Source organism: Microtus pennsylvanicus, chromosome 13 (assembly GCF_037038515.1).
Source record: "Microtus pennsylvanicus isolate mMicPen1 chromosome 13, mMicPen1.hap1, whole genome shotgun sequence".
In the NCBI taxonomy this organism is placed as follows: Eukaryota; Metazoa; Chordata; class Mammalia; order Rodentia; family Cricetidae; genus Microtus; species Microtus pennsylvanicus.
This window is the reverse complement of record NC_134591.1, coordinates 37,662,597-37,690,086: the sequence shown is the minus strand read 5'-3', so window position 1 is coordinate 37,690,086 and position 27,490 is coordinate 37,662,597. Positions and strand designations below refer to the sequence as shown.

The 27,490-nt window shown below is 46.2% G+C and overlaps 1 protein-coding gene across 3 annotated transcripts in view; it reads right to left on the bottom strand.

Moving 5' to 3' along the window:
* Ak4 (adenylate kinase 4) overlaps nucleotides 1-8,228 on the bottom strand; it is a 52,292-nt gene extending 44,064 nt beyond the window's left edge. Inside the window, exons 1-2 of one of the 3 annotated variants that reach the window (XM_075945854.1) lie at nucleotides 8,128-8,228; nucleotides 7,547-7,791 (exon numbers count right to left, since the gene is read on the bottom strand). In XM_075945854.1, coding sequence (XP_075801969.1) covers nucleotides 7,547-7,691 — 145 coding nt within the window. In that variant the 5' untranslated portion in view covers nucleotides 7,692-7,791; nucleotides 8,128-8,228. Of the gene's footprint in view, nucleotides 1-7,546; nucleotides 7,792-7,942; nucleotides 7,960-8,127 lie in introns of those variants that run through there. The other 2 variants (XM_075945852.1, XM_075945853.1) reach the window with 2 other exon arrangements.
* Nucleotides 8,229-27,490: the final 19,262 nt, after the last annotated feature.

Here is a 27,490-nt window from a genome sequence, read left to right as displayed (position 1 = left end):
GGGAGCTGGAGCAAGATGCATGGAGCAAATGCAACAGCCTCGCTTACGACTTGGTGCAGCTCAGCAGCCATGCTTAGGTTTGGCCTGCTGGTACTGGGTTCTAAGAAAGCAGGCTGAGCAAGCCGTAAGGAGCACGCCAGTAAGCAGCACTCCTGATTCAGCTCCTGCCTCCAGGTTCCTGCTCTACCTGAGCTCCCTTCCTGACCTCCGTCAAGGCAGGATGATGAAAAGTGGTGTGGAGGTGTAAGTCAAATAAACCCTTTCCGCCCCAAGGTGCTTCTGGTAACGGCATTTCACCCCAGCAATAGTAACCCTAACTTAGGACCCACTTCCTCTCATGTGCTCCCCAACACGGCTCAGTGGGTACAGAGCTTGCCACACAAGCCTGACAATCTGAGTTTGAGCCCCAGAACCCACATAAACTTGGAGGGGGAAAAAAATCATTAAAGTTGTCTTTTGACACACACACACACAGAGAGAGAGAGAGAGAGAGAGAGAGAGAGAGGAGGAAGAGGGAGAGAGAACTAATGATAAGTAATTTTTAAGGAGTCCCAATACTCAAAAGACTGATGCAGCAATACAGGCAAGTCTGAGACCATCCTAGACTACACTGTGAGACTAGGCCAGCCTGGGCTATAGAACAAGAAAGACCCTGTTAAGGTGTCCCCCACCCCCAAGCCGTCCTTTCCCTGTGTCCTGCAGAGCCAGGCATGCACCCCTGCAACTAACTCTTCAGCTGCCTGCCTGCTTCTCTTGCAGCTGTGCAGCCCTTTCAGAGAATACACCTTATTTTACGACTTTGTACCTCACAAGTCACACTGCCCAGATCCTAACACTCACTGTAAGACACTATAGTATTCAACGCTACCTGCTTGCCCACCAGGAGACTCTAACCCCAATCCCCAATATCAGAAGACTAGTTATATCCACGGGTCTCAAAAGTGCAGCCAGAGCATCTCTGAGCATCCAGGAGCCGTTTCCAGGGGCCATGAGGTCCTCCATCAACTACTTACTGTGTGAAGTAAGCCTTCAGACACTGCAACACAAATTGAAAGAGTCAAAGACACTTTTTTTTTGTTTCAAAGACACTCTTGTGCTCTTTCACGAAGACATTAAAGCCGGGCGGTGGTGGCGCACGCCTTTAATCCCAGCACTCGGGAGGCAGAGGCAGGCGGATCTCTGTGAGTTCGAGACCAGCCTGGTCTACAGAGCTAGTTCCAGGACAGGCTCCAAAGCCACAGAGAAACCCTCGAAAAACAAAACAAAACAAAGACATTAAAGACTGGAGCTGGGTCTGGAAGCCAAGAATGATAGCACACACCTATAATCCCAGCATTCAAGAGGCCGAGAGAGATGAAGCAACAATTCAAGGCCAGAATGGGCTACGTGAGCAGACCTTGTCTCAAAAAAACCGAAGTTGTGAAAGATTTGAGAAAATTATGGGCTACGTGAGCAGACCCTGTCTCAAAAAAAAAAACAAAAAAAAAACCAAAACCAAAGTTGTGAAAGATTTGAGAAAATTAAGAAACTCAAAGGAAGAAAAAAGGGAACAACTGAGATTGCACAAGACAAAGAAGATTTAGTGACTCTATTAAACGGGCACTGTTAAACTGGATCTTAGGAAACACACTGGTGGAGAAGCAAATGGCATTCAGAGAATATCGGAAAATTAGCTGATGACGTCAATGTTAATTCTACTGAGTTATTTGCTTAGAATAACCCACGGGAACAATTTAAACAATATACCTCAGCTGGTCCATAGCTTGCCTAGCATGCAGACACTCTGGCTTCAATCTCAAGCAACACATAAAACTGGGCAAGGAACTGGAGAGATGGCTCAGCAGTTAAGAGCACTGGCTGCTCTTCCAGAGGACCTGGGTTAATTTCCTAGCACCCATGTGGCAGTTCACACCTGTCTGGAACTCCAGTCCCAGAGCTTCTGACATCCTCACACAAACATGCATGTAGGCAAAACACCAATAAACATTAAAAAAGAAAAGCTTTAAATAAAAAAAAAAACCTTTAAAAAGAAAAGCTTAAAAAAAAAACTTAAAAAAACCTAGGCATGGTGACCTAAAATACCAGAACTGAGGAGGTTGCAGCAAGACCATAAGTTCAAGACTATGGGGTTTGGGAAAGGGCTCAGTGGGTCACCAAGTGCCTGCTGAGGTGAGGCACAAAAGCCTTGAGTTCAGACGTCCAGAACTCAAGCTAGACTCAATACACTGCTTTTTCTGTTTACACAGAGCACAGGATCAAACCAAGGGCTTCCTGCAAGCTAGGCAGGTTACCTACCAACTGAGCTAGATCTATAGCCCGAGAGACTGTCCAGCCCTTCATTGACTTGGTCCTGGGTCTCACCAAATGGGGAAAGCAGAATGTTGCATACCCTAGGAATATCCTGGGATGCACCAGGAAAAATTAACCATTTCAAGTTATTTTAGACGTAATACCGATCTGACTCAGGTCTCCAAACCCATCCATCCTCCAGTCTCAGAGAATTTCACCCTTACATAAGCTGCACATTTATACTTAATGAGTACCCAAAAGCCTGAGCCCTTTGAACGAGGTCATCTTTTCACAGAGGATCAGCTCAGAGCCTCATCTGAAAAGCTAGTCCATCTGTAAAACCCTGGCAGGAGCTACAGTTAATATTAATTAATAAGAACAGAAACAGGTTCCTTCTTGAACATCTTTTCTTTAGTCAAGTCCTCCATGATGCTTCCAAATGGAACTTCTCCAATTCTTTTATCCTTGAGATACTAGACTCCAATATTAAAAGGAGCCTGTTTTTGTTTTGTTTTTAAACACCACTATCTGAGCCTTAAAACGGGATCTTTATGTCCTTCAGATAAAACCTAGCAAAGAAAGCTATCACAAAATATCAAAGTTCTGGAGGGTTTTTTGTTGTTCCTTCTGAGACAGATTTTCCCCACGGGGCCCTAGCCCAGGTTGATCTGGACCTATGTACTTCAACCTTCTATATATATTACAGATGTGCACACCAGGCACGCACGGCGTTAGGAATCAAACCCACCAGTACTTTGTCATTGAAGGACAAGCAACCATCAACTGAACCACATTCCCGCCTCCAATAGAATGTTTTGATGGGATTCATTCTATAGTGGACCAGCTTTGTATGTGCAAGCATGCCTGTGCTTACACACACACACACACACACACACACACACACACACACACACACGCGCGCGCGCGCGCGCGCGCTCGGTATGGGTGGAGAAGAGGGGAGCTAACACTCCCCATGAGAGAATGCAGGGTCCTTGCAACATAAGGCAAGCCTTTTCTGTTTCTTCACAGTGTATGCTAAAAAAATACAAGCTAAAGACCTGGAGGCGGGTCCTCAAAGAAGGTATTTGATAAGCCTCAGCCTGCACAGCTCCAGGCAGTCCAGGGAAGGCCAAGGGAAAAGCAACTATCAGGAAGATAATCTCAAGTCCTTTGTAGGCATCACTCCTTACCACAATCCAAAACTCACCCAACTGCAGCAGCCTGTGTAAACTTCTGGTACAGCACACACAATCTTAGCACTGGACTTGTACCTTCAGTACAGACGGTAGGAACCCTTTTTTTGCTGCATTACAGCTTGCCAGACCCCAGTTTCAGGGGTAAAACACATACTATCAGGAGAAGGTAGAGTAAGAGGCTCACACCATTAAGCTGCTCCAACTGGCACGTGCCTATAACCCTGGACCTGGTAGCTGGGTAGTTCAAGAGTTCAGCTTTGACCTAGGCTACTTGGGGAAGTTAAAGGCCAAGCCTTTGACATACACAGCCTCATCTCGATAGACAGATCGATGGATGGAGGGGTGGTGGATGGATGGACGGACGGAAGGACGAACGGATAGATAACTTTTTGGGGAAAAGAAAGCTAAAGGTACATCATTTTCTTAAGCAATGTGATTACCCTCAGGCACACTACCCCAGTAGATATGCGGCCAGTGGATGAAGTGGACAGCTACGGGCCTTCAGGACTCAACTAACAGCTGATACAATCAACATGGTACGCGCAGAGGAAGAAGATGGATCCTGCAGGCCAGCGAGAAGACTTCCTTCTCCGGAGCACCGAGGTCAGATAGGCCCTTTCCTGCAGGGCAGCGTTCTGCCAGCCAGACTGTGACTGTAGGAGGCAAGCCATGTAGGCAAGAGCCTGCCCAAATAAATCCAGGCTGAAGCAGATGGCCGGAGCTACTTTCCAACTGAAATCGCTACTGACTTCCTGGGCATCGCTGTGTTTCGTCATCATCCTCAGACTCCAACTATAAACTGTACATCCAGAAGGGTTCTTGGCTTCCCTGGGAGGTTAAAAGCAAGCAGCAGGTGGGTGGCAGGAAATAAAAATCCTGCATAATCCTGTTCTTACAAGACAGAGTGGCCCCTAAGACTCTCAAAGAGACTTCTAGAGACATCACACACCTAGGAACAAGCCACTTTCAAAACAAATTGCAGTCTTTTTATCACTTCTTTGCCTGGTCAAGTTTTTTAATTAGTTAATGGGAGAGATTAAAAAGGGGGCGGGGCGGATGATTCTCCAAAACATTTAAGTCACTTTTACTAGTGAGAAAAGGGTGGAGGAATGAAGGCATTTAAAAGAATGTAACCTGCAGGTAGTAACCTGCAGGTAGTGCCTTTAATCCCAGCACTTGAAAGGTTGGCTCTCGGTGAGTTCAAGGCCAACCAGGTCTACACAGAGAAACGGGGGGGGGGGGGGGGGGGGGGGACGCACTATAGAAATAAAACTTCAGAACAGAAGAAAATTAACTGGTATTTTACAGGGCAGAATATGGTGGAACACACCTTAATCCCTGTCTTAAACAGGCAGAGGTCGGTGGATCTGAGTTCCAAGCCAGTCTGGTCTACATAGTGAGACACTGTCTTAAAATTAAAATAAAAACTAAAAAATGATAAGGGATGGAGAGGTGGTTCAGTGGTTAAGAGCACTGGATGCTCGAGAGGACCTGCATCTGGTTTCCGGATCCATACCATGTCTCAACCATCTTAACTCTAGTTTCGGGGGACCTGATGCCCTCTTTTGACCGACGTAAGGACGAGACATGAAAATGGTTCACATACTGATGTAATATTCATACATATAATAACACTTTTTTAAAAGTGAGAAGACAGCCAAGTAAAAAGTTAGTAGAGAAAGAAAGATATCTCCTCTCTTAAAGTTCTTCTTTAGTTTGTTTGTTTGTATGTTTTTCGACACAGAGTTTCTCTGTAGCTCTGGATCCTGTCCTGGAACTAGCTCTTGTAGATGAGACTGTCCTTGAACTCAGAGAGCCAGCTGCCTCTGTTGGGATTAAAGGTGTGGGACGCCAGCACCACCACCCGGCTCCTCTTAAAACTCTTTTTAAAAAGTGAAAAGGAGGCCAGGTGTGGAGGAAGGCACAGGCCTTTAAACTCAGCCCTCAGGAGGTAGAGGTAGATGGATCTGTGTTTGAGGCTGGACTGATCTCCATAGCTAGTCCCAGCATTCGGGCTAAGCTAACACAGACTTAAGGCTGAGGAGCCATCAGAAGTTTTTGCCCCCGTGTGCAGCAGCCAGGACAGCAGAGCCTGGGAGACAGAGCACCAGGAGGCTGCCTTCCTTCTCCACACAAGGAGGAGCACCATCAAGGGAAGCATATCCTCAATCAGGCTGCCCTGACCAGCAAGCTGCCAGAGTTCGCCACCAGCCTCAGTATGAAGACCATCAACTACAGGCAGTTAATGGTGACTTTGAGATCAAGTGCATGGCCTTTGAGTGAGGCCAGTCGGCCTAAAGCCACCAAGAAAGGTGGCTACCGCTACCGCCCATCTAAAAAAGAAAAAGGCCACTAGTCCTTCATTCCAGAGGGATGGACATTCCGCTAGCCTTGTCTCAGCTAGCCTCCATAGCCTAATCTAGAAGTCCAATCCTACACACAAACCGTCATCAGGTTGCCCCCTCCCAAACTGTATTCCAAATTCTGAAAGAGTGCATTAGAAAAGAGAGAGGCAAATCCTGGAGTGCATTAAACAAGGAGCCCAGGAGGCTCGTAGCTCAGGAGTACAGTATAGCTATCATTCACATCCGCATGAAGTTCGATCCTTGGCGGAGAAAAAGAATCTAACTGGGGGATGGGGGTCCGCCCATAACCCCAGCTGAGACAGATAAACGCCTAGTAAACTTAATAAGGCCCTATCGTAAATCTAAGGGCTGGCTGAGAAGGCTCCAAGTATAAAGGCACTTGACACCTAGGCTGAGGACCTAAGTGCCACAGGCACAATGGTAAAACCACACTCACATACTAGTAAGATTTTAAATTTTAACTTAAAACCGGTTTTGAGTGTCGTTCAGGGGTGTGGTAACTGCCTAGCCTATTCGAAGGCCTGAGTTCAATCAATCCTCAGTGATGGGGCCAAAGGGGGCCGCCCGCGAAGAAACAAAATACAAAGTGGTACACTATATCTCAGACACAGGTTAAGAGAATCCAAATAAAGACTGGATTTTATAACCTGCTTCAGCGGAAGAATAAACAGCCTTCCAGATGCTTAAAGTGGTTCATATCAATCTGCTTTCCAGCCTTGTCCACCCACCTGCTCATACTTACAGACGCTTCTGAAATGCAGATTCAGGAACAATTAGTCCAGAAGGAGCAATAACCACTTGGACACAGGTGAGAACAGAGCTAGGGAAGGACCTCAGCTTCAGAAGGGAGTTGCTAATTACGCTCATCTGCATCCTAGAAGGGTAGGCGCCCCGCAGTTCCTCGCTAGTGCTTGGTTTTCTCATGCTTATTCCTTTGGATCCGGGAGCCGAAGAAGAGGGGAGAGGGAGAATTTGCAAGACTGCGGAGAGAAGGGGCAATCTAGATCGCCAACTTTACCGCACCCACCGAGGGACAGTCTCCAAAAGGCCATTGGCCGAAAGGCTGAACTCAAAAATGCAATTTATCAGAACGAGTCTCCCGGTCTCCAGGCGGCCAAGTAGAGCTTGAGGAGGAGGGGAGTTGGCGGGGACAGTTTGCCGCGGACGCCTGCTGCGACCACAGGCCTTTCACCGCCTTGCAGCGCTTGGCTCCAGGCCAGAGCGCGCGCGGGGGGCCGTAGGGGTGCGCGCCGCGGAGTCCCAGAGCGCCGGCGGCCGCGACTCCCACAGGTGGGCGGCGCGCGCGGTCCCCAGCTCCTGGCGGCTCAGCAGGACCACAACAGGGGACCCAGGGTCCCTGCACAGGGGAAGCGGCGTGAGAGGCCGGTGAGGGATCCCGCCGAGCGGCTCGCGTTCCCTCGGCCGGGAGCGCGAGGTCCTCCCCACGCACAAGCGACGGGTGCAGTCAGAGGAGCTGCCGGCCAACCTCGGCCTCCTCCGGGCGCGGTTAAGCCGAGCGGGCGGGCGGCTGGCTGCATGCGCCGCGGCACGTACGAGCCCGCACAGGCACACGCGGGCGGGCGGGGGCAGGGCGCCGGCGCCGAGGGGGACCCGTGCCCGCGACCGCCCGGCTCCCGGCCCTACCACCCCGCCGAGCTCGTCTCCACCCTCGCCCCCCCTGGCCCAGCCCCTCACCCGTGCTGGCCTTGAGGTTCTCCCGCAAGAAGTGGCCGCTGGAGAGATGCTGGAGGCCAAAGTTCTGGGCGATCCTCTGGCATACGGTGCCCTTACCCGAGCCTGGCGGCCCGAGGATAACCGCGCGCAGGAGTTTAGAAGCCATGGCTTTGGAGGGGAGGGGATGGCGTGGACGGCAGCCCGCGCACTTGGCCCGACAGCCCCTGCCTCAGTACCCTCCGCACGCGGGGATCTGCCTGCCACCCCTATAGAGGGAAGGAGAGGCTTTTTAAGACGGCCCCGCCCCTCAGCCCCGCCCTCCGCCACCTCCTCGCCCCGGGCCACGCCGGTGCAGTGCTGCTGGGGCCCCCGCCCAGCGAGCTCGGCCCTCTGGGGTCAGAGGTCGGTTAGACCCACCCGGGTCCTTCCCTGACCCCCAACCCAGGCGCGCGATCCCGGGGAGCCCCTGTCGGTCCCCGCACGTGGTCTGAGCGCGAGCCGCTCGCCGACCGCGTCTTGGTGACGGTCGCATCCCCAGAGTGGCCACCGCCTGAAACTAGGCAGGGGGAACCTCCGCCCCAAGCAGCCGGAGAGAGACACACCTCGGCGGAAAGGAGCGCGGCCAGACTTAGGCTGGATCCCGCTGGGCGGCGCCGTCCCTGCCCGGCGGGCTGGCCGCGCGGGACTCGCTTCTTACGTAAGCCGGGAGCTCCCCGCTCCAGCCACCGCGCCCCCTCCTCTCCCCCTCCCGTGGCGTCCGGGGCCAGACTGAGGCTGTGGGGGCGAACGGAGATGGAGACGCCCAGAGAGAAAGGAACTGCCTGGGGACCCAATCTATTGTCAAGGGGAAGGAAAAACACAACTTGTTGAGCGCCTACTCTGGGTCCAGTGCTAGGCTGTGTGATATTATTATGCAATCTTTGCAGGTACGGATGGAGAAAGGCTTGGAATACGAACCATTCATTCATATACTTTAGTAATGTTATACGTTTTAACCCATGTAGGGGAGTCGAACCCCCTGAGACTATCCCTTAAACCAGGGTATCTTACACCAGTATTCACAGCAGGTACTGGAAAGAGAATAAAAAGTTGTGGGCTGGCCTGAACTACATTTTGATACTGGGTCTTAAAAAAAGAGAGAGGGAGAGAAAACACCAAAACCTGGTGGCAATGGCGGCTGCACTCCCTACACTCAGGAGGCAGAGGCAGAGGCAGGCAGGGATCTCTGAGTTCAGAGCCAGCCTGGTCTACAGAGCGATTTCCAGGACAGCTAGGGCTACACAAAGAAACCCTGTCTAGAAAAACCAAAAAGAGAAAAAGAGGGGGGTGAAAACACCCTCTTGTGCACCTAACGTTGTTTTGTGTGTTTGATATACAACAATGACAATTCCTGCCCCCATAATTGCAGCCGCAGTTCTGAACCCTTGGCGGACTCGAAAACCCAGCGCTCTGGAATGAGAAACAAAAGGATGCTTTTCGCTTGTGCTCTGACTTACAGCCAGATGATTCCAGGAGTTCTGTGCTCAGGATGCACTATTCCCAACTCTCACCGACTCAAACAGAGGCTTTCTTTTTCTCACCCCTCACACATGAAACTCATACAGCAGCTCACCTCTGCCTTTGTTTGGTTTTAATCAGGGTTTCACTTTGTAGCCCAGGCTGGTCTTGAACTCACCATGCTATTACTGTTGTTCTTTTGGGACGGAAAGGTGTCTCCTTTCCGACCTCGCGGAAAAAATAACAATTACCACAGCTTTCTTAACACCAGGATTACAGGAGATCACCAGGCCCTTCTGCCTCCTCAATCAATCTGTTTCCAAGTTACTTCGTAGGACCCAGGCACGACAAGCTCAAGGGAGGCTGAGTCTCAGTAGTACCCTAAGGCAAAACCTGGTACCAAAAAGGAACACAAACTGAGACCACCCAGGCACCACCCAGAAACAGACCATTCAAAGGAAATTCCTAACATTCCAACTATTGTAGATAGGATCACCTGACAGCACACACCCGTCACTTTTCACCAGGACACCCCTAGACAAATGTTAGCCAACTAGGGGTCTTGAACCTTAGGAATACCTCACCCCCATCTTTGGGCTACTACAAAAACCCAACCCTAACTGAGCTTGGGGCTCTCTGACCACTCCAATACGATGGACACACAAAGAATTTAAGTTTGCAAACTGGTGTAAGAATAAAAGCTCAGCTGGGCGGTGGTAGTGCACGCCTTTAATCCCAGCACTCGGGCAGCTGAGGGGGTAATTTCAAGGTCAGCCTGCTCTAAAATTTAGGGGCGGTGGTGGTGGTGGGTGCCTTTAATCCCAGCACTTGGGAGGCAGAGGCAGGCAGATCTCTGTGAGTTTGAGGTCAGCCTGGTCTACAAGAGCTAGTTCCAGGATAAGCTCCAAAGCTTCAGAGAAACCCTGTCTCAAAAAACCAAACCAAAACAAACAAACAAACAAAAAGAATAAAGGCTCTTTGCTTTTACATACAGGATTCTGTGATCTGGGCATAACATTATAAAAGCCCTCAGTTTCCACCCCAAGTACTGGGATGATCACCGGCAAACCTGTCTTCCACACCCTTCTACTTCCTCTGCAGTTACTAGAAACCCTGCTAAACTAAAGGCCCATTTCCGTTACTTGCCCACTTTGGTGGGTCACACCTCCCTTCCTAAGCCTCCGACCTTCGAGAATCCTTTGCCGAGTTCTCATCCGTGTGCTCAGTAACTCAGAGATGGTGAAGAGCATCCTTGGGGACACCATGGGAAAGAGCCCTTGATTCCTGGCTGTTGTGTGTCTTCCTGGAGGCAGGAGACAGTGTGAGGCGGCGTCTTGCCAAGCCAGATCCCCTCATTGCCATTCCACACACAACCCTGGCAAGACAACACACTCAGGCCAGCAACCCCTCTGCCAACATTTGTTCCACAGACTCATTTCCTGAAATATCCCAGTGTGCTATAGGCCTTATTCTGAGAGCTCCTTCAGTGATCTTTTTGCTGAACAACAAAGGAAAGCCCAAAGCTGGGCTGTGAGGGGGCTTAAATCTCTCATGTTCCTGCCATCTGTGCTTGTAATAATAGCTGCTCATCCTTTACGGGGATTGTCAGACCAGAGCACGCATCAGAGCCACCTGGAGAGCTTGTGAAAACACGTTGTTGAGGGCCAGGGAAGTGGCCAGCTTATAAAGTGCTCGCCACAAAAGCATGAAGACCTGAGTTCAGTCCCCAGCACCCTGGTATAAAAGGTTGGATACAGTGCTGGGAGGTGAAGACTGGGAGTCCCTGGGGCTTATTGGCAAGTTAGTCTAGCCAGACAGAACATTGTATACATTTTAAATAAATAAATATTTTTTTAAAAAAAATAAGTACTGGCAGCTTTTTCAGAGGACCCATGTTCCATTCCCTACCCACATGGCAGCTCACAGCCATCTGTAACTCCAGTTCCAAGGGAAATGGCCTCCTCAGGCACCAGGAATGCATGTGGTACACAGACATACACGCAAGCAAAACACCCGTCCACGTAAAGTTTAAATAAAACTGTAAAACCCAATAGGAAATTTATTTTTTGTTTTTTTTTTTGTTTTTTTTTTTTTTTTGCAGCAGGGTCTCTATATGGCCCTGGATAGCCTGGGCTAAGTATGTAGATCATGCTGGCATGAAACTCACAAAGATCCACCTGCTTCTGCTTCCAAGTGCTATGATAAATATTGGATTTGTGCTTATGTTGTTAAAGTTGAAGAGTGGGTAGGTATAATGGTGCATCTTTATGCTGGCACCAGAGAGGCAAAGACATGCAAATCTCTGAGTTCATGGACAGCCAGGGGTATATAGAGAGACTCTTGTCTCCAAAACAAAGGAGGGAGGATGGCAGGTAAAAATCTTTAAATATTTTTTAAAATTTCATATATATATGTATGTACATGTATATATATGGAACATGTGTGCAGGTACCCTCAGATGCCAAAAGAGTGTATTGGATTCCCCAAAAATTAGAACTAAAGGCAATCGTTAGCCATCTGATATGTGTGCTAGAAACCAAATCCAGGTCCTCTGTGTAATGGTTTGTCCTGTCCCTTTAGGAGACAAGCCCGCCCCCCACTGAAGCAAGCAGGTCTTCCTTTGCTTGCAGCCTGAGTCCCTTCCTTTCCATCTCTCTCCCAAAGGGGCAGCTTCTGCCTCTCTCCCTTCTCCCCATATCTCCCCTTCCCCTGCCTCATTCTCTCTTTCTCTCTGCCTCTCTCTGCTCTTCTCCCTTCTCCCCATATTTCCCCTTCCCCTGCCTCTCTCTACTCTTCTCCCTTCTCTCCTTTCCTTTTCCCCTCCATAACCCACTAAATAAATACCCACTTTCTCTGCATGGTGCATCTTTGTCTCTCACCTGCCTAATGGCTCCCTGCCTGGGACTGACTGCCTTCATGGCCCACCGTGCCATGGTCTCGGGACCTGCTGCCTGCTGCCACCACATGGGAACCTGCAGCATTTTATTTTTACCATAACATTTGGTGTTCGTGACTTGGCCAGGTTCTCTCCATGTTCCTCTGGCCCACAGGCAGGTTGGCTGAGGACATGTGGAACTCTGGGCTTGGGAACCAGGTTTCTTTTTTCTTTTTCTTTTTTCTTTTCTTTTCTTTTTTTTTTTTTTTTTTGATTTTTCGAGACAGGGTCTCTCTGTAGCTTTGGAGCCTGTCCTGGAACTAGCTCTGTAGACCAGGCTGGTCTCGAACTCACAGAAATCTGCCTGCCTCTGCCTCCCAAGTTCTGGGATTAAAGGCATGCGCCACCATCGCCCGGCTGGAACCAGGTTTCTTTACAACAGCTTTGTGTTCTATCTGCCTGAATGCTGACCTCTACGGACACCAGCAGCTTTGGTGGTGAGTTTTCCCCTTCCAGTCCCCGACCACAGCCTTCACAGCTTTGGTTGAGCCCTTCACTGAACTTCATCTCTGGTTGCTTTCCATAGCTAAAAACGTGTTTGGAAGACCCAGGATTGGTCCTCCCGTGCTAGCACTACACATGCTGAGGTGCATTCGATTTGGGGCCCAAGGTCCCTTGGGTTATTCTTTCTCCTTTCTTTTTCTTTTTCTTTTCTTTTCTTTTGGACTACCCATAAGTGGTCCCTATTATGACAGACCGCTCAGCGTGGCCTCTAGCCTCTTTGGCTTCCGAGTCACCCAGACCAAAGCCAGTCACACTTTAACACCCTGGCTCTAGAGAGGAGACGCCCTGTGGTATTCTTTCACAGTTTTCACGTTTCCAGCTATGGTGTAAACCCTCAAGCTATCAGCCACTCACCTGTGAATGCTCTGCTGGTGTTCTACCAGCTCCGCTTTTCCTCAAACTATCCCTGACACGGCTACTGCTGATTCCACAGAAACCAACAAGGTTGGTCAGATCCATGAGGTGGCTGTTTTCAATTCCAGTGCTTTTGTTCCCTGCGGTGGCTTATGGTGTGATGGCTTGGCAACACGACAGATCACGCCTCTAGGTCTCTCTTGTTATTATGTTTAAAACTTCCGTGGCTCAAAAAAAATGTGACTTTTCCATACAACATGTGACTGCTGCCATTTTAACTGAGGTCAGGTGACCACCTCCATCTTAATTGAGAGCCAGGTCAGGTGACCAAGTCCTGCCATCTCTACTGAGGTATTCCCTGCCTCGTTCCCAGGTGCTGACTCTGTTAAGATGACAGCCAATACAGTCAAGTTTGGACCCAGCTCTCCAGGCAGATTCTGTAACTTATCTATACCCAGTAAACAGCCCTCAACAGCTCAGAGATCTGGGGAATATGGCATTTAAATATTTAAAAACCTTTTCATAATGAAAAGAGACAGGTTGGTTCCTAGCAGCAGCACTCTATTTCCTCCAAAGAAGACAGAAGACAAATGGGCACAAAACAACATCCATCTGTAATCGTTTCAACTGCCAAGCACCGATCACTGAGAAAAACTGCCTTTATATAAACTGAAGATCTCCAGACAGTAGATAGAATCGCTGGAATTGACAGCCTAGCTGCTCAGGTCAAGGTAGGTGTGTTTTCATAAAGATTTCTTGGTCCACAGGATTTTCTGGAGCCTGGCAGGCCCTATGCTAAACAACAAAAGGCAAATACGACCCTCAGTGACCATGGAGAACCCTAAGGAGTAGTTCTAGGTGCTAACCAAGTAAGTTCTCTGTTGTTTTTAATCAATAACTCAAGTGAAAATTTATTCTTCTCAAAGAGCTCTGATGCAGTTTGACAGCTGAGACATTTTGTTGGTTTAAAAGGACAACCTCACCAAACAAATTTTAGCAAAATACAAATACAAGTTATAAGGAGAAGTGCATGCTATCAAATTTTTCTCTCATGCTGCCTTTAATAGTCTTAAAAATACCTTTTATTGGGGGCTGGAGAGATGGCTCAGAGCACTGGCTGATCTTCCAGAGGTCCTGAGTTCAATTCCCAGCAACCATATGGTGGCTCACAACCATCTGTAATTTGATCTGACTCCCTCTTCTGGCCTGCAGACTGAACACTGTGTAATAATAAATAAATATTTTTTAAAAAAATACTTTTCATTGTGCAAAAAATATCTGCCACTTGCTTGTCATGGCTGAACCCTACAGTAGCCGCTTGATTTTGAGGTTGTGTTGTGAGTCCTGGGGATGCAACCTCATTTTCCTTTCTCTAACATCATAGCTGAACTTTGCTGACCTTGAAACTAAAGAACAAGTTAGTAGGTCAAAGACACCCAAAGGAGTGTCTTTGGGAACCAGATTCCAGGTTCCCAGCTTTACATTAAAATTACCTTTCTGGAGAAAAACCTTCATTTGCCTGTCTTGTCAGGAATTATATTTAGAAACCTACAGTTGTCTTTCTCGCTCCAGAAGATGCCTTTCCACACGGGCTCTCTTCACTGTGCTGTCTACTTTCTCCCCTCGAATCTCAACAAGCACATCAGTCTTTTCCCTCTAACACATTGAGCAGTGTCTGAAGCCGCAGGCTCTGTGTCCCCTTGATTGATAAGATCTCAGTCTCAGTTAATCCCACTGATGGTGAATAAAACTACTATCACACAAGCAGGGTGGTGGTGGCGCACGCACGCCTTTAATCCCAGCACTCGGGAGGCAGAGGCAGGCGGATCTCTGTGAGTTCGAGACCAGCCTGGTCTACAAGAGCTAGTTCCAGGACAGGCTCCAAAACCACAGAGAAACCCTGTCTCAAAAAAACAAAACAAACAAAAAACAACAACAAAAACAAAAAAAAACCACTACTATCACAGTTTATTTATTTATTTATTTATTTATTTTTTTATTTTTTTTTTGGTTTTTCGAGACAGGGTTTCTCTGTGGCTTTGGAACCTGTCCTGGAACTAGCTCTGTAGACCAGGCTGGTCTCGAACTCACAGAGATCCGCCTGCCTCTGCCTCCCGGGTGCTGGGATTAAAGGCGTGCGCCACCACCGCCCGGCTACTATCACAGTTTAAAGCCAAATTTGTAGCAAGCTTTCTCTGCCTAGATCCATATCCAAGTTCCTGGGAAATATACCAGAATCAAGTATGACAAGGAGTTAAGAAGGAAAACCCTTAATTCATTGCATTTTCCCATCAGGTCCAACCAGGGGTAAGCATACATCCCGACATATTTCCTACCTGTGAACCTCCTGCCCACTTGTAATCATGCACATCCAGTAGAGATGAGCCAAACAAACTTGTTTAGGTGGTGAAAACACACACTTGTTATCTCCCATAAACAACAGCCGCCAGCATTTTAGGAACTATCTGTCCTTGGGCAAGGGGCTTGCAGATCAGATCCTGTTTTATTTCATGGTTCTTTAAGGCATAGTAATTAAAACAAAAAATATAACTTTGACTCTCACACTCCCCCCTTTCAGTCATATCCTGAGTCAAATCCTTGACTTTGGGTTGGATAGCTGTTTATATTGGGATATAATAACCATCTGCTTAATGATACCCTGAGAGGAATTATCGTTTAGTTAAAATATTAGTGATGTAAAAGCCAATAGCAATTAGCAGAAGCAGAAAGGCCCTTTGATGGCTGACAGAGTTACTATCTATAAAGAACCTGTAAATGAGAATGAGGTGGTGTGGGAGGGCCTTCTGTCTGTGTGTTGCTTTTATTGGTTAATGAATAAAGAACTGCTTTGAGCCTATGGCAGGGAAGAACAGAACTAGGCATGGAAAGCTAGGCTGTTTACTGGGAGAAAGAAGGGTGGAGTCAGAGAGAAGCCATGGAGCCCCCCAGAGACAGATGCTGGAAATTTTACCGGGTAAGCCACAGCCATGTGGTGATAACAGATTAATAGAAATAGGTTAAATTATTATAAGAGTTAGCCAATAAGAAGCTAAAACTAATGGGCCAAGCAGTGATTTAATTACTACAATCTCTGTGTGATTATTTTGGGTCTAAGCTAACTGGGCACCTAGGAACCAATAAGCGGCCCTCCTCAAACAGATTGGCAGCTATTTACAACAATTGGTGTGCCAATGTGGTCTACTAAAATCCACATAAAACCTGAGAAAGTTTAAAAAGGAATTTTAGACACTAAAGAACAGAGTTAAGCATGGTTTGTTAGCGGCATCTTGGGTGGGCTCTGTTTGCTAGAAACAAGCAAAGGTATGGCTCATTTAAGAGAAGTTTTCCTGATTGAGCGATAGCAAGAAAAAAGCTATGGTTTTGAAATGCCTGCTTTCTGGGCCACACTGCCAGCACAAACTCTGACTCTTTTTGGAGGTCCAGCTGTGGAGCACTTGAATGGGTTTGTCCCCAGGTGCTTGTATGCCCACTTGGGAAATTAGCTGAGACCATGCCCGCAGGTCAGCGCCCCCCTGCCAGCCTGGGCAAGTGGTGGGATCAGGACTACTAGGAATGCACAGGCAGAAGAGCATGGCGGATTCCTGCTGCTACACACAGAGATATTTCCAGGCTGCGCAATGCGCTGCATGGCACGTTTAGCTATTACTCTAAACTATAAAAAGGGTTTATGTGCTTCACGCTCGTTCTCTGAGTTAAAGTGCTGAGTGTGACTCCTACTTGGCAGCCCCAGAGCTGGCCGTAATGGTAATGGTACCTCTACCACTTTCATTTTTTTATTTTTTTTTTAATTTATTTATTTATTAAGGATTTCTGCCTCCTCCCCGCCACCGCCTCCCATTTCCCTCCCCCTCCCCCATCAAGTCCTCCTCCCTCATCTGCTCGAAGAGCAATCAGGGTTCCCTGACCTGTGGGAAGTCCAAGGACCGCCCAACTCTATCCAGGTCTAGTAAGCCTCTACCACTTTTAAAGTGGAGAGAGGTGGAGTCAACATTCAGAGGAGCTGCAACCAAGCTGCTTACCATTTTAAAAACTCTTCAAGACATAAAAGAATTACAGATAACTCAATAAGGACAGATTCAGACATAAAGAGCTCTAAATGGGTCACAGTGTTGGATAAATGTAGGGAGGCTTGGGAGAGAGAAGAAAAAGAGTATAGAGAGTTGGAAAAGAAGTAAATCAATACCTTAAACAAAAATAGAAATATATATACAGTATCACAAAAGTAACCTTAAATTTGTATCAATATAAAAAATCCATAGCAATGTGAAATATTTGAGACTAGTAGTTGTTTTTTAGATTAAAAGTAGATTCAACTATCTCTGTGAGTTCGAGACCAGCCTGGTCTATAAGAGCTAGTTCTAGGACAGGCTCCAAAACCACAGAGAAACCCTGTCTCGAAAAGCCAAAAAAAAAAAAAAAAAGTAGATTCAACAATCTACCATTTATTATATTAACCCCCCCTTTTTTGGGAAAAAGATCATTGAATCTAACCTCCTTTGTTTAGTTCTCCCCCACACATCACGACCAATCACAATTTGCAACCAACCCTCCTAAACAATGATAAATATTTACCAATTACCAGAAACCCAGAAACCACCCCCCACCTCATGGGAATGTGGGCACCATATTCTCTAGATTGCTTCCTGTTGTATAGAGGAAATGGCATCTCGGGGTAGGAGAGGCTGAGAAAATTGGGATAGTGATCAAATTCTGGGAGAGTTAGTTGTCTCTGTATGATGGAACAGTATAGAGCTTATCTGAAGTCTTGGCTGGAGTAGTCTGTGAGGCTGGACCATCTCAACTATCAGCTTTGAAGTTGTTCTGGATATAGATTGTTGAGGAAACTGTAAGTGAGGTATTCTAGGAAGCTGGATCATTAGGGCTACATGTCTTTATTCATGTCTGGTCTTATTGTTCTGAAAACATACTAACTTTTAAATGTAACATATGTGTCTGTTTTAACACAAGTATGGAATGTGTTGTGTGCACAAGTCACCTAAAGATGATTTGCTGTAAGTTTGAGCAGGTACAAGATATCTGTCAACTTTATAAGTCCATTTGGGCTGAATAATCAAACTGGTAGGAGGACTCTATAGCCAAGAAGATTAATCAAGTCTTATCCAGTCTCAGAGCTGTTCCCATGTAGAGGGATCAGTGTACATATGTGACCTGTCCTGTAGTCTCCCTTCCTCACATCTGCAGCCAAGATCCTCAGGAGGTCTCCCCTGGTCAAATCTGATCTTTATTAATTTTGAAGGAATCCAAAGCTTTTTGTTTCTTCTTCTTCTTCTTCTTCTTCTTCTTCTTCTTCTTCTTCTTCTTCTTCTTCTTCTTCTTCTTCTTCTTCTTCTTCTGTGGTTTTTCGAGACAGGGTTTCTCTGTGGTTTTGGAACCTGTTCTGGAACTAGCTCTGTAGACCAGGCTGGTCTCGAACTCACAGAGATCTGCCTGCCTCTGCCTCCCGAGTGCTGGGATTAGCTTTCTGTTTCTTGTGGAAACAAAAGTACAACCTTTCCCCCAACACAATACATTTCCCAACTTTAATTCTGAAGTCAAGACATCCCTAAAGTACAGAGGATGGAAATTGGAATAGTCCTATCTTATATGTGATACAGCAAGACAATGACCTGAGCAGTCTGGCAAAGGGCTTGGAGCAGCTTCTCAGCCTATGAGTCTTGACCCATTGGGAGTTGAAAAGCTTTTTACAGGGGTAGCATAGGACCACCTGCATGTTGGATGTTTGCATTGTGATCCACAACAGTGGCAAAATTGCAGTTGTGAAATAGCAATAGGAATACTTAGGAGGTTACCACAACATGGGATCTTATTGAAGGCTCAAAGCATTGGTAAGGTTGAGAAACACTGGCTTAGAGAATGTTTCTCCTTACCTAAGGTCTACTAATACTTGAAAGTTTATGTTTAACCCCCTTATCTTTGCTAACTTGGTTAAATTTAAGCTGATTTTATAAACAGAGTCATATAAGAAATTGTTATATTCTGTAATGGTGTACTATAAAAGGACCAGGAAATTTCCCAGTTTGAAGCCTCCCTGTCCTATGCAAGGGGCTCCAGACCTGCCAGAGCTATGTAACAAGACCCTGACTTTATAATAACTTACTATTATCAGATACAAGGAATCCAAATTCAGAAATAGTTTAAGTAGATCTGTCAGGAAGCTTTACATTCAAAGTAAAAGACAGTAAATTTCTGTTTTGTTTAGTTTTCTTGGTTTTTGTTTGAGGCAAGGTCTCATATAGTTCAGGCTGGCCTCAAACAAACTCTATATGGAAAGATGACCTTGAAATGTTGATCCTCCTGCCTCAGCCTCCCACAAGCTTGGATTACATGCATATACCACCATACCCAGCCAGTCAATGAATGTAGAGAAAGAGCATTTGACTCAATAAAAATCACAAACATAAATTGTCTCATTTCTATTGGTTGAAGCCATTCATTTACTTCTATGGTCTCAAACACCTAGGCTGTTCTGATGAATATTTCACAAAGGTCCATATGTAAAGGCTTGGTCAACAAGGTGAGAGGTGCTGGGAGATGTGGCCTTTTAAGAGGTGGGACCTTGTTGAAGGTTCTTAGGTCACTGGGAACTCTACATTCAAAAGTGACTTCTCTCTCTTCTCTCTCTCCAAACTCACACTCCCTCCAGCAGTTACCAATTTTACACTTGGATTTCCAGAGCTATAGGTCAGTATAAACCTCTTCTTCCTTCAGAAGTGGCCAGTGTCAGTCATCTCATTAAGTGACACAAAGTTGACTATTACACCAACCAACTGTCCCAATGTTAGAGAAAACTAGAGTATTTCATGCTTAGATTAGCCAACGAGTAGGCACCGATGATTACACAGGCTTTACACTCTGGCCTCACTGTGACAGCTTGCCACTCTGTTTGTGTCTCACCAGCTCTGACCAGCTCTCTTTCTTGTTCTGATCTGGCCCTTTCAGACCCTGGGTATTCCATTATCAGACTAAAGAGAGACCTACTGACGAATATCTTGCATATCACCATAGAACCGTCATCTGGTGATGGATAGAGATAGAGACAGGGACCCACACTGGAGCACTGGACTGAGCTCCCAAGGTCCCAATGAGGAGAGGAAGGAGGGAGAAGATGAGCAAGGAAGTCAGGACCACGAGGGGTGCACCCACCCACTGAGACAGTGGAGCTGATCTATTGGGAGCTCACCAAGGCCAGCTGGACTGTGACTGAAAAAGCATGGGATAAAACTGGACTCTCTGAACATGGCGAACAATGAGGACTGATGAGAAGCCAAGGACAATGGCACGGGGTTTTGATCCTACTTCATGTTCTGGCTTTGTGGGAGCCTAGCCAGTTTGGATGTTCACCTTCCTAGATATGGACGGAGTGGGGAGGACCTTGGACTTTCCACAGGGCAGGGAACCCTGACTGCTCTTTGGACTGGAGAGGGAGGGAGAGAGGAGTGGGGGGAGGGGGAGAAGGGTGGGAGGAGGGGGAGGGAAATGGGAGGCTGGGAGGAGGGGGAAACTTTTTTTTTCCTTCTCTCAATAAAAGAGAGAGAGAGAGAGAGAGAGAGAGAGAGAGAGAGAGAGAGAGAGAGAGAGAGAGAGACCTACTGACCAAGCATGGAGGTGCACACCCAGGAGGATCCTAGCATTTGTGAGACTGAGACAGGAAGGTTGGTGCACACCTAAAGGTGTCCTAGCAAGGGTAAGACTGAGGCAGGAAAATGACACCAAGTTCAAGGCCAGCATGGTCTATAGAGCAAGTTACAGGTCAGCCAAGGCAGAGTGGCTGTTTGAAAAACCAATCAGAATAAACAAATCACTAGAGCCTGGAGAGATTGCTCAACAGTTAATAGTATTTGTAGTGATATTTTGTTTGTGTTTTAACAAATGAAGTTTGCCAGAAGATCAGAGTGCAGAGCTAAACTACTAGAGGCCAGGGAGTAGTGGCATGCACCGTTAATCCCAGGATTCCGAAGACGGGCAGACCACCCGGGGCTACACAAGACTGAATCTTCTAAAAGAGAAAGAGCTCACACAAAGGTGATCCCAGCGCTTGGGATCCCACACCTTTAATCCCAGCACTAGGGAGGTGGAGACAGGAGTGATATGGCTGGGTGGAGAGAGGACTACAAAGCAGAAGGTAGCAAGAGCTGAGTGTAGTGTGAGGTTTGGTGGAAACAGTTGCAGTCTGAGGATCACCCCTGCAGCCAGAGGGCAAAGTCTGAGGAGACAGACTGAGGACAGGATCGCCCCTTTGGTTTGAGTGTTGGTAGAGGTAAAAGAACTCTCTAGTGGCTGGCCTCTCTGCTTCTCTGACATTCAGCATTAACTCCTATATCTGACTCTGGGTTTTTATTATCTTATTATTGGTTTTAGACCAACTAGAATTCATGCTACAAGTGTTGGCTGCTCATCCAGAAAATATGGACTTGATTCCCAGAGCCCACATTGTAGCTCACAACTGTTAAGATGTCTCCCTTCTTATAGGCGGGGTGTGAATCGGCAGTGAATACCACAGGGGCTTGTAGGAGAGCATCCTCTGCCTACAGGCGGGTGCTAATGCCTGACTGGCTCCGGTCAGTGCAGAGTTAGGGTCAGAAGTTGTACCCCTGGCAGCTCTAACAAGCAGGGCTGAGCCACCAGTCCTCGAAAGCTAATAAAAGGAGTGGAAAGCAAACTAATACTAAAAAACAGATTGAGATTTATTCAGTGTGGCTACATCAGGAAGAGAGACAATGGGGAGTCCTAACATGTGGTTTAGGCTTAAGGTAGAAGGCAAGAGGTATGTATAACGAAGCAGTCATGGTTGTCCTGGGACATTCACCAAAGAAGACTACTCAAACATAGGTTTAAGGCAACAGAAAGTCTTTATTAGCCAGTCAATGACTATACTGGAAGTTCAGAATTCCAGTGTAGACCAGAGCCTTTCTCAGAGTGAGCTTTTAAGCACAAAAAACCATGTCCTGAGTTGACACACTTCAGCTAACAAGAACAGTTAGCCAGAAGCAGAACTATAGAAGCCAGAAAGCAAGCTTAGTACATTTATAGACGTTCCAGACTGTGGGCTTTGATGGATTAGGTCTTTGTTTTCATTCTGGCAGGTGGTTCTGTTTACATGCTGAGTTTTACAGCCTGAATGGCACTTCCAACATGGAGTCAGTCGTGATAAGGCCCTGTGACAGTGGTGAAGGTGTGGTCCTGCCTATCTCTGACCCACCATTACAGATCCATTTTCCTGTAAGGTGGTTTGATAGGTTCAAATCTCTTTGAAGGAGAAAAGTTGCACTTCTGGTTGGCCCACGCTAAAGGATTTTTCTTTCACAGGATGAGATTCCAAGGGGAATTTTAATGCCTCGGTGTCTATTATTTTAATAATCTGACAGTTAAATGGAGGCACACAGCTAGCTCCAGGCTAGGCAGGGATGTAGGGGAATATTATTTTAAGGTGTGTTGCTTTTGTTTATGCTTCATTTGTTTAACTCTGTGAAGTTGTGTTTCTTTGCCCACCTAAAACACCTGGTGGTCTAAGGAAGAGTTGAACGGCCAATAGCAAGGCAGGAGCAAGAATATGCTGGGGCTGGCAGGCAGAGAGTATAAGTAGGAGGAGAAATGAGGAAGAGGAGGAGCAAAAGAACAAGGAGAGGAAGACCTCAGGGGCCAGCCAGTCACAGAGTAAGACTGCAAGGAGGAAAGATAAAAGCCGAGAGGGGAAAGGTAGACAGAATAATTTAATATAAGAAAAGCGGGCAAGAAACAAGTCAAGCTAAGGCCGGGCATTTATCACTAAGAATGAGCCTCTGTGTGTGATTTATTTAGGAGCTGGGTGGTGGCCCCCCACCAAAAGCCAAAAGAGTAAAACATCATACAACACAGGGTTCTTATAGTGTCAGAGGTGCTGTTTACCCCCAATCAGAAACTGGTCCTTGCAGAGTTTACCCTTGAGATAATCTGGGGTCTGAAATCTTGCAAAATGCATTCTTTGATTTTATTTCTAAGCCCTCTAATAAAAAAAATTTAAAAACCAGATGTGGTGGGACACACTTTCAATTCCAGTATTCAGAGGGCAAATGCAGGAAGACCTCTATGAGTTCCAGGCCAGCTAGGGATGTACATGAACTGAGACACACAGTGAAACTCTCTCTTAAAAGCACACACCAAAAAATGTAATAAATTAGAAACTTTGCCTGGACTACTGAATGAGTTCAAAATAAGTCTGAGTAAAATCCTATCTCCAAAAAGCAGAAGTGGGGCGGGGGGGGGGGGGCTGGAGAGATGGCTCAGTGGTTAAGAGCATTTGCCTGCTCTTCCAAAGGTCCTGAGTTCAATTCCCAGCAACCACATGGTGGCTCACAACCATCTGTAATGAGGTCTGGCGCCCTCTTCTGGCCTGCAGACATACACATGGACAGAATATTGTATACGTAATAAATAAATAAATAAATATTGGAAAAAAAACCAAAAAGCAGAAGTGGGAGCAGGGGCTGCCTAGAATGAGAAATACCAAAGCTTCAATCCCCAGTTCAGGAAACAGAATGTAAAACTCCACCTGTATCCAAGCTTGATATCAAAAGCTTGGATTCCTAGCTCTTGGCAGGTAAAGGAGAATGGTCAGGAATTTAAGGTCAGCCTGTACTTTGCAAAGCTTTTGTAACAAATGTCAAACAAACAAACAAACCACCACCCAACAACAAAAAGAACTCCACCCTTTGAGAAGAAATCCTATGAAGAAATCTGTTCAGCTTGGCAGACAGTAGCCTGCCGTCCCACGGAACAGAGAGCAAAGTCTCACCCCTACCTCTTCTATTTGACTGTTTGACTTAGGAAGTTTGCTTAACCTTTCCAACCTTAGTTTCTTTACCTATAAAAAGCAGACAAATGTTCTCACCTCTCCCCACTTGGGACAGTGGGCCCCATGAAGAATCACGTTAAAGTCAAAATTAGCAGTGTAGGGGCTAGCCAGATGGCTCAGTGGTTAAGAGCACTGACTGCTCTTCCAGAGGACCTGGGTTCAATTCCCAGCACCCAAATGGCAGCTCGCAGCTGTCTGTAACTACAGTTCCAGAGAATCTGACATCACTATACCAATGTGCATAAAATAAAGTTAAATTTAAAAAAAAATTAGCAGTGTACTTATCAATTCAGAGCCATTGTGAGTTCCAGGCCAGCTTTAGCTACAAAGCAAAACACTGTCCCGGAAAAAGAAAATAATAATGCTAGCAATCCGGAGGCAGCAACAATAAGATCACTATGAATTCAAAGCCAACCTCCACTACTTACATGTGTTCCAGGCCAGCCTGGGCTACAAAGTGAGCAGAAGAAGTCGGGCAGTGGTGGCGCACGCTTTTAATCCCAGCACTCGGGAGGCAGAGGCAGGTGGATCTCTGTGAGTTCGAGACCAGCCTGTTCTACAAGAGCTAGTTCCAGGATAGGCTCCAAAACCACAGAGAAACCCTGTCTCGAAAAACCAAAAAAAAAAAAAAAAAAAAAAAACAAAACAACAAAGTGAGCAGAAGAGTCACATTAACATCTAATGTTTACTGTGTGCTACCCACATGATAAGGTCAGAGTTAACCCCTTCAAAAGTCAACACACAATCCAATCAAAGTGCTGTGCTATCTCTGGTCACAGGGACAGATAAACAATCACTGGATTGTCAATGATTATACAGTGAGTCAAGAGAGGATCCAAGCCAAGCAGTCTGGCTCCAAGTTCCTACTCTCATATCCTAGGGACCTAATTTCCTTGACATCCCACGTCCCTGGCCATTGATGAGGCTGACACATGACTGCCAAAAATAACTTGGATGAATGAATCAAAACCTTCTTAGGGAGGGATATAGTTCAGTACTTGTCTAGCATGCTCAAGACTAGAACGGGGCCACTCGAACCTGACCAACCCACTCTGATGCTCAAGACTCACATGGTAGAAGAGGAGACTCTCAAAAATTGTCCTCTGATCTCCACATCAGTACAGGGGCATAGACACTCTCCCCCTCCCCTCAAATGAAATGAGTAAATAAATGAGAAAAAGGATGTTGCGCTAGGTGTGATGGTATATATACTCTGAAGACAGAAGCAGGTGGACCTCTGTGAGTTCGAGGCCAGCCTGGTTAACATAGCAAGTTCCAGGACAATGAGAAACTATATCTCAAAGAGACTCTATTTCAAAAATCTAAAATTAATTCCCGATTTAATAAAAAGTGCAAAGGACAGCGATATACAACTGTAAGTGATGTTCTGGTAAAATGTCCTGAGGTTATTTATTCCTTTTTGTTTGAGTCCAGGCGTTACCACAACTCCTGGAGTCTATATACCCAAGGAGTCTGGACTGTTTGGTATAAAGTTCCATTCCAAGGCCCCTCTCCTGGGAGTTGCCACAGTCCAGACTCCACCTGGAGGTGGGGAGGAGCCTGCCAAATGGTGACCCCTCCCAGAGAGGATCAAGACCACTCCCATAAGCTATTTAACCTGCCCCCCAGAAAACAAACACATGGTTTTCCCAGTTCTCCTTTCCCCTGGAGGCCTGAAGGGCTACCCAGGAGCGCTGGCATCCATTAAACCTGGGCCTTTTTTCTAATTTGGCTTGATTTGGTCTGATTTGAATTATTGCATCATTGGAGAGGCTTATTGGGCTGTAAAAACTTTACACTTGTATCTGCTTGGATGTAACTAATCTCTTCAGATTGATTTTTTTCCTTCTAGTGCCTTCAGTAGAGCTAATAGATATAAATTCCTTAAATTTGTTTTTATCATGAGCTTCAATTAAGGCTGATAGTTTTGCTGGGTATAGTAGTCTGGGCTGGCAATACATCATCCTTCAGAGCTTGTAGAATGCCCAGACTCTTCTGGATTTCAGAATCTCCACTGAAAAGTCAGGTGTTATCCAAATGACCCTGTCTTTATATGTGTGACTTCATTTTCCCCAAGCTTTTAATATCTTTTGTTCTGTACACATATGTGTCCAAGGGAGTTTCTTCTCTGGTCTTGTCTATTTGGTGTTCTGTATTCTTCTTGCACCTTGATAGCAATTTTTAGGTGTGGGAAGCTTTATTCTATGATTTTGTTAAAGCTATTTTCTATAGCTTGACCTGGATTTCTTCTCCTTCCTCTATACCTATTATTCATAGGTTTCGTCTCTTCATAGTGTTGCAGATTTCCTGAATGGTTTTTGCCCCGATTTTTTGTTTATATTTAACATATCCTTTGACCAACTGATTAATGTCTTCTATTTTGCCTTCAAGCCTGATATTTTCCTTCTACTTCATTCAGTCTGTTGGCGAGGCTTTGTCTCTAAGCTTTTTGTGTGACTTCCTGCTTTATTCATTTTGAGTTTTGCTGAAGTCTGACTTTTCTTTAGCTATTCTATCTTCATCAATTGTTTGTGTTTTCTTTAATATTTATTTATTTATTATGTACACAATATTCTGTCTGTGTGTATGTCTGCAGGCCAGAAGAGGGCACAAGACCTCATTCCAGATGGCTGTGAGCCACCATGTGGTTGCCGGGAATTGAACTCAGGACCTTTGGAAGAGCAGGCAATGCTCTTAACCACTGAGCCATCTCTCCAGCCCCCAATTGTTTGTGTTTTCATGGTCTTCATTCAGGCATTTTTTTCATAGCCTCTTTAAGGTCATCGAACATATTCATATTTGCTGTTTTGAAGTCCTTGTCTTGAGTGTCAGTTAAACTGATCTCTCGGGGAATATTATAATAGGTATGGATTCTGGAGGAGCATATTGTCTTTGTTCTTTTTGATAGTTTTTTTTCTTTTGAGATGGGATCTTGGCCTGGATAGCTGTTTTTGACTTTGTTGAGTGTCAAAATAATAAAACAGAAAAACATAAAATAGTATCGGGAGGGAGTTCCAGTGAATACTCAAATTGCTCACATTTAATTTCCAATTGCTTAAAATACTCCTGAATGCAAACGGTAGGAGGAAGACAAAAAATTGCATTAACACCATACAAGGAAATGAACAGACGAGTTGACAGTCGTGGGCTACTTCCATAGTTTAACATTCCTTTGCTAGAACAAAACAAGTCACACTCACACCCTAGACCAGAACAGTCTGTAGGCAAACTACTCTCTGGGTGGAATCTAGTGTTATCTCCTTAAAGGAACTGGAACCTTAGTTGGATCCTTAGACTTTTGTTTGAGATAGAAACACATCTACTTCTCTGTTCCTGAAATACAAGGTCTGGCTATCAGCCACACCTGATGACAATAACCTTGAGAGACCAGAACTCTCTAATCTGAATCTAGGTGGACCTTTGTTTGATGTAGAAATAAGAATCATCTTAAAGAAACAGAGGTAAGTTCTAACTCTCTGTCCTTTGGTCAATGTGGAAATAGGCTCACATTTTGGGGCCTCCACAGTTGAGAAGATGTTCAGGTCTTTGTTTGCTGTTACTGTTATGATTCAGCCACAGTATGGCTGATACTTCCAGGTTCTAGGGCCATGCATGTGCAGACAAGTCCTAAGGTAGAAGTGCCTAATGGCCCCAGCAATCTTAAAGGGCCCCGTGTGCCCCACGTGCGGCATGCTTCATCATCTACGGTGTGATGCAGCTGTGTGTGTCCTTGCATGCATGAGCACCATCACTGCATAGGACGTAGCCACGTCATCCCCCTGTGCGCATGCGCTGGGCAGCC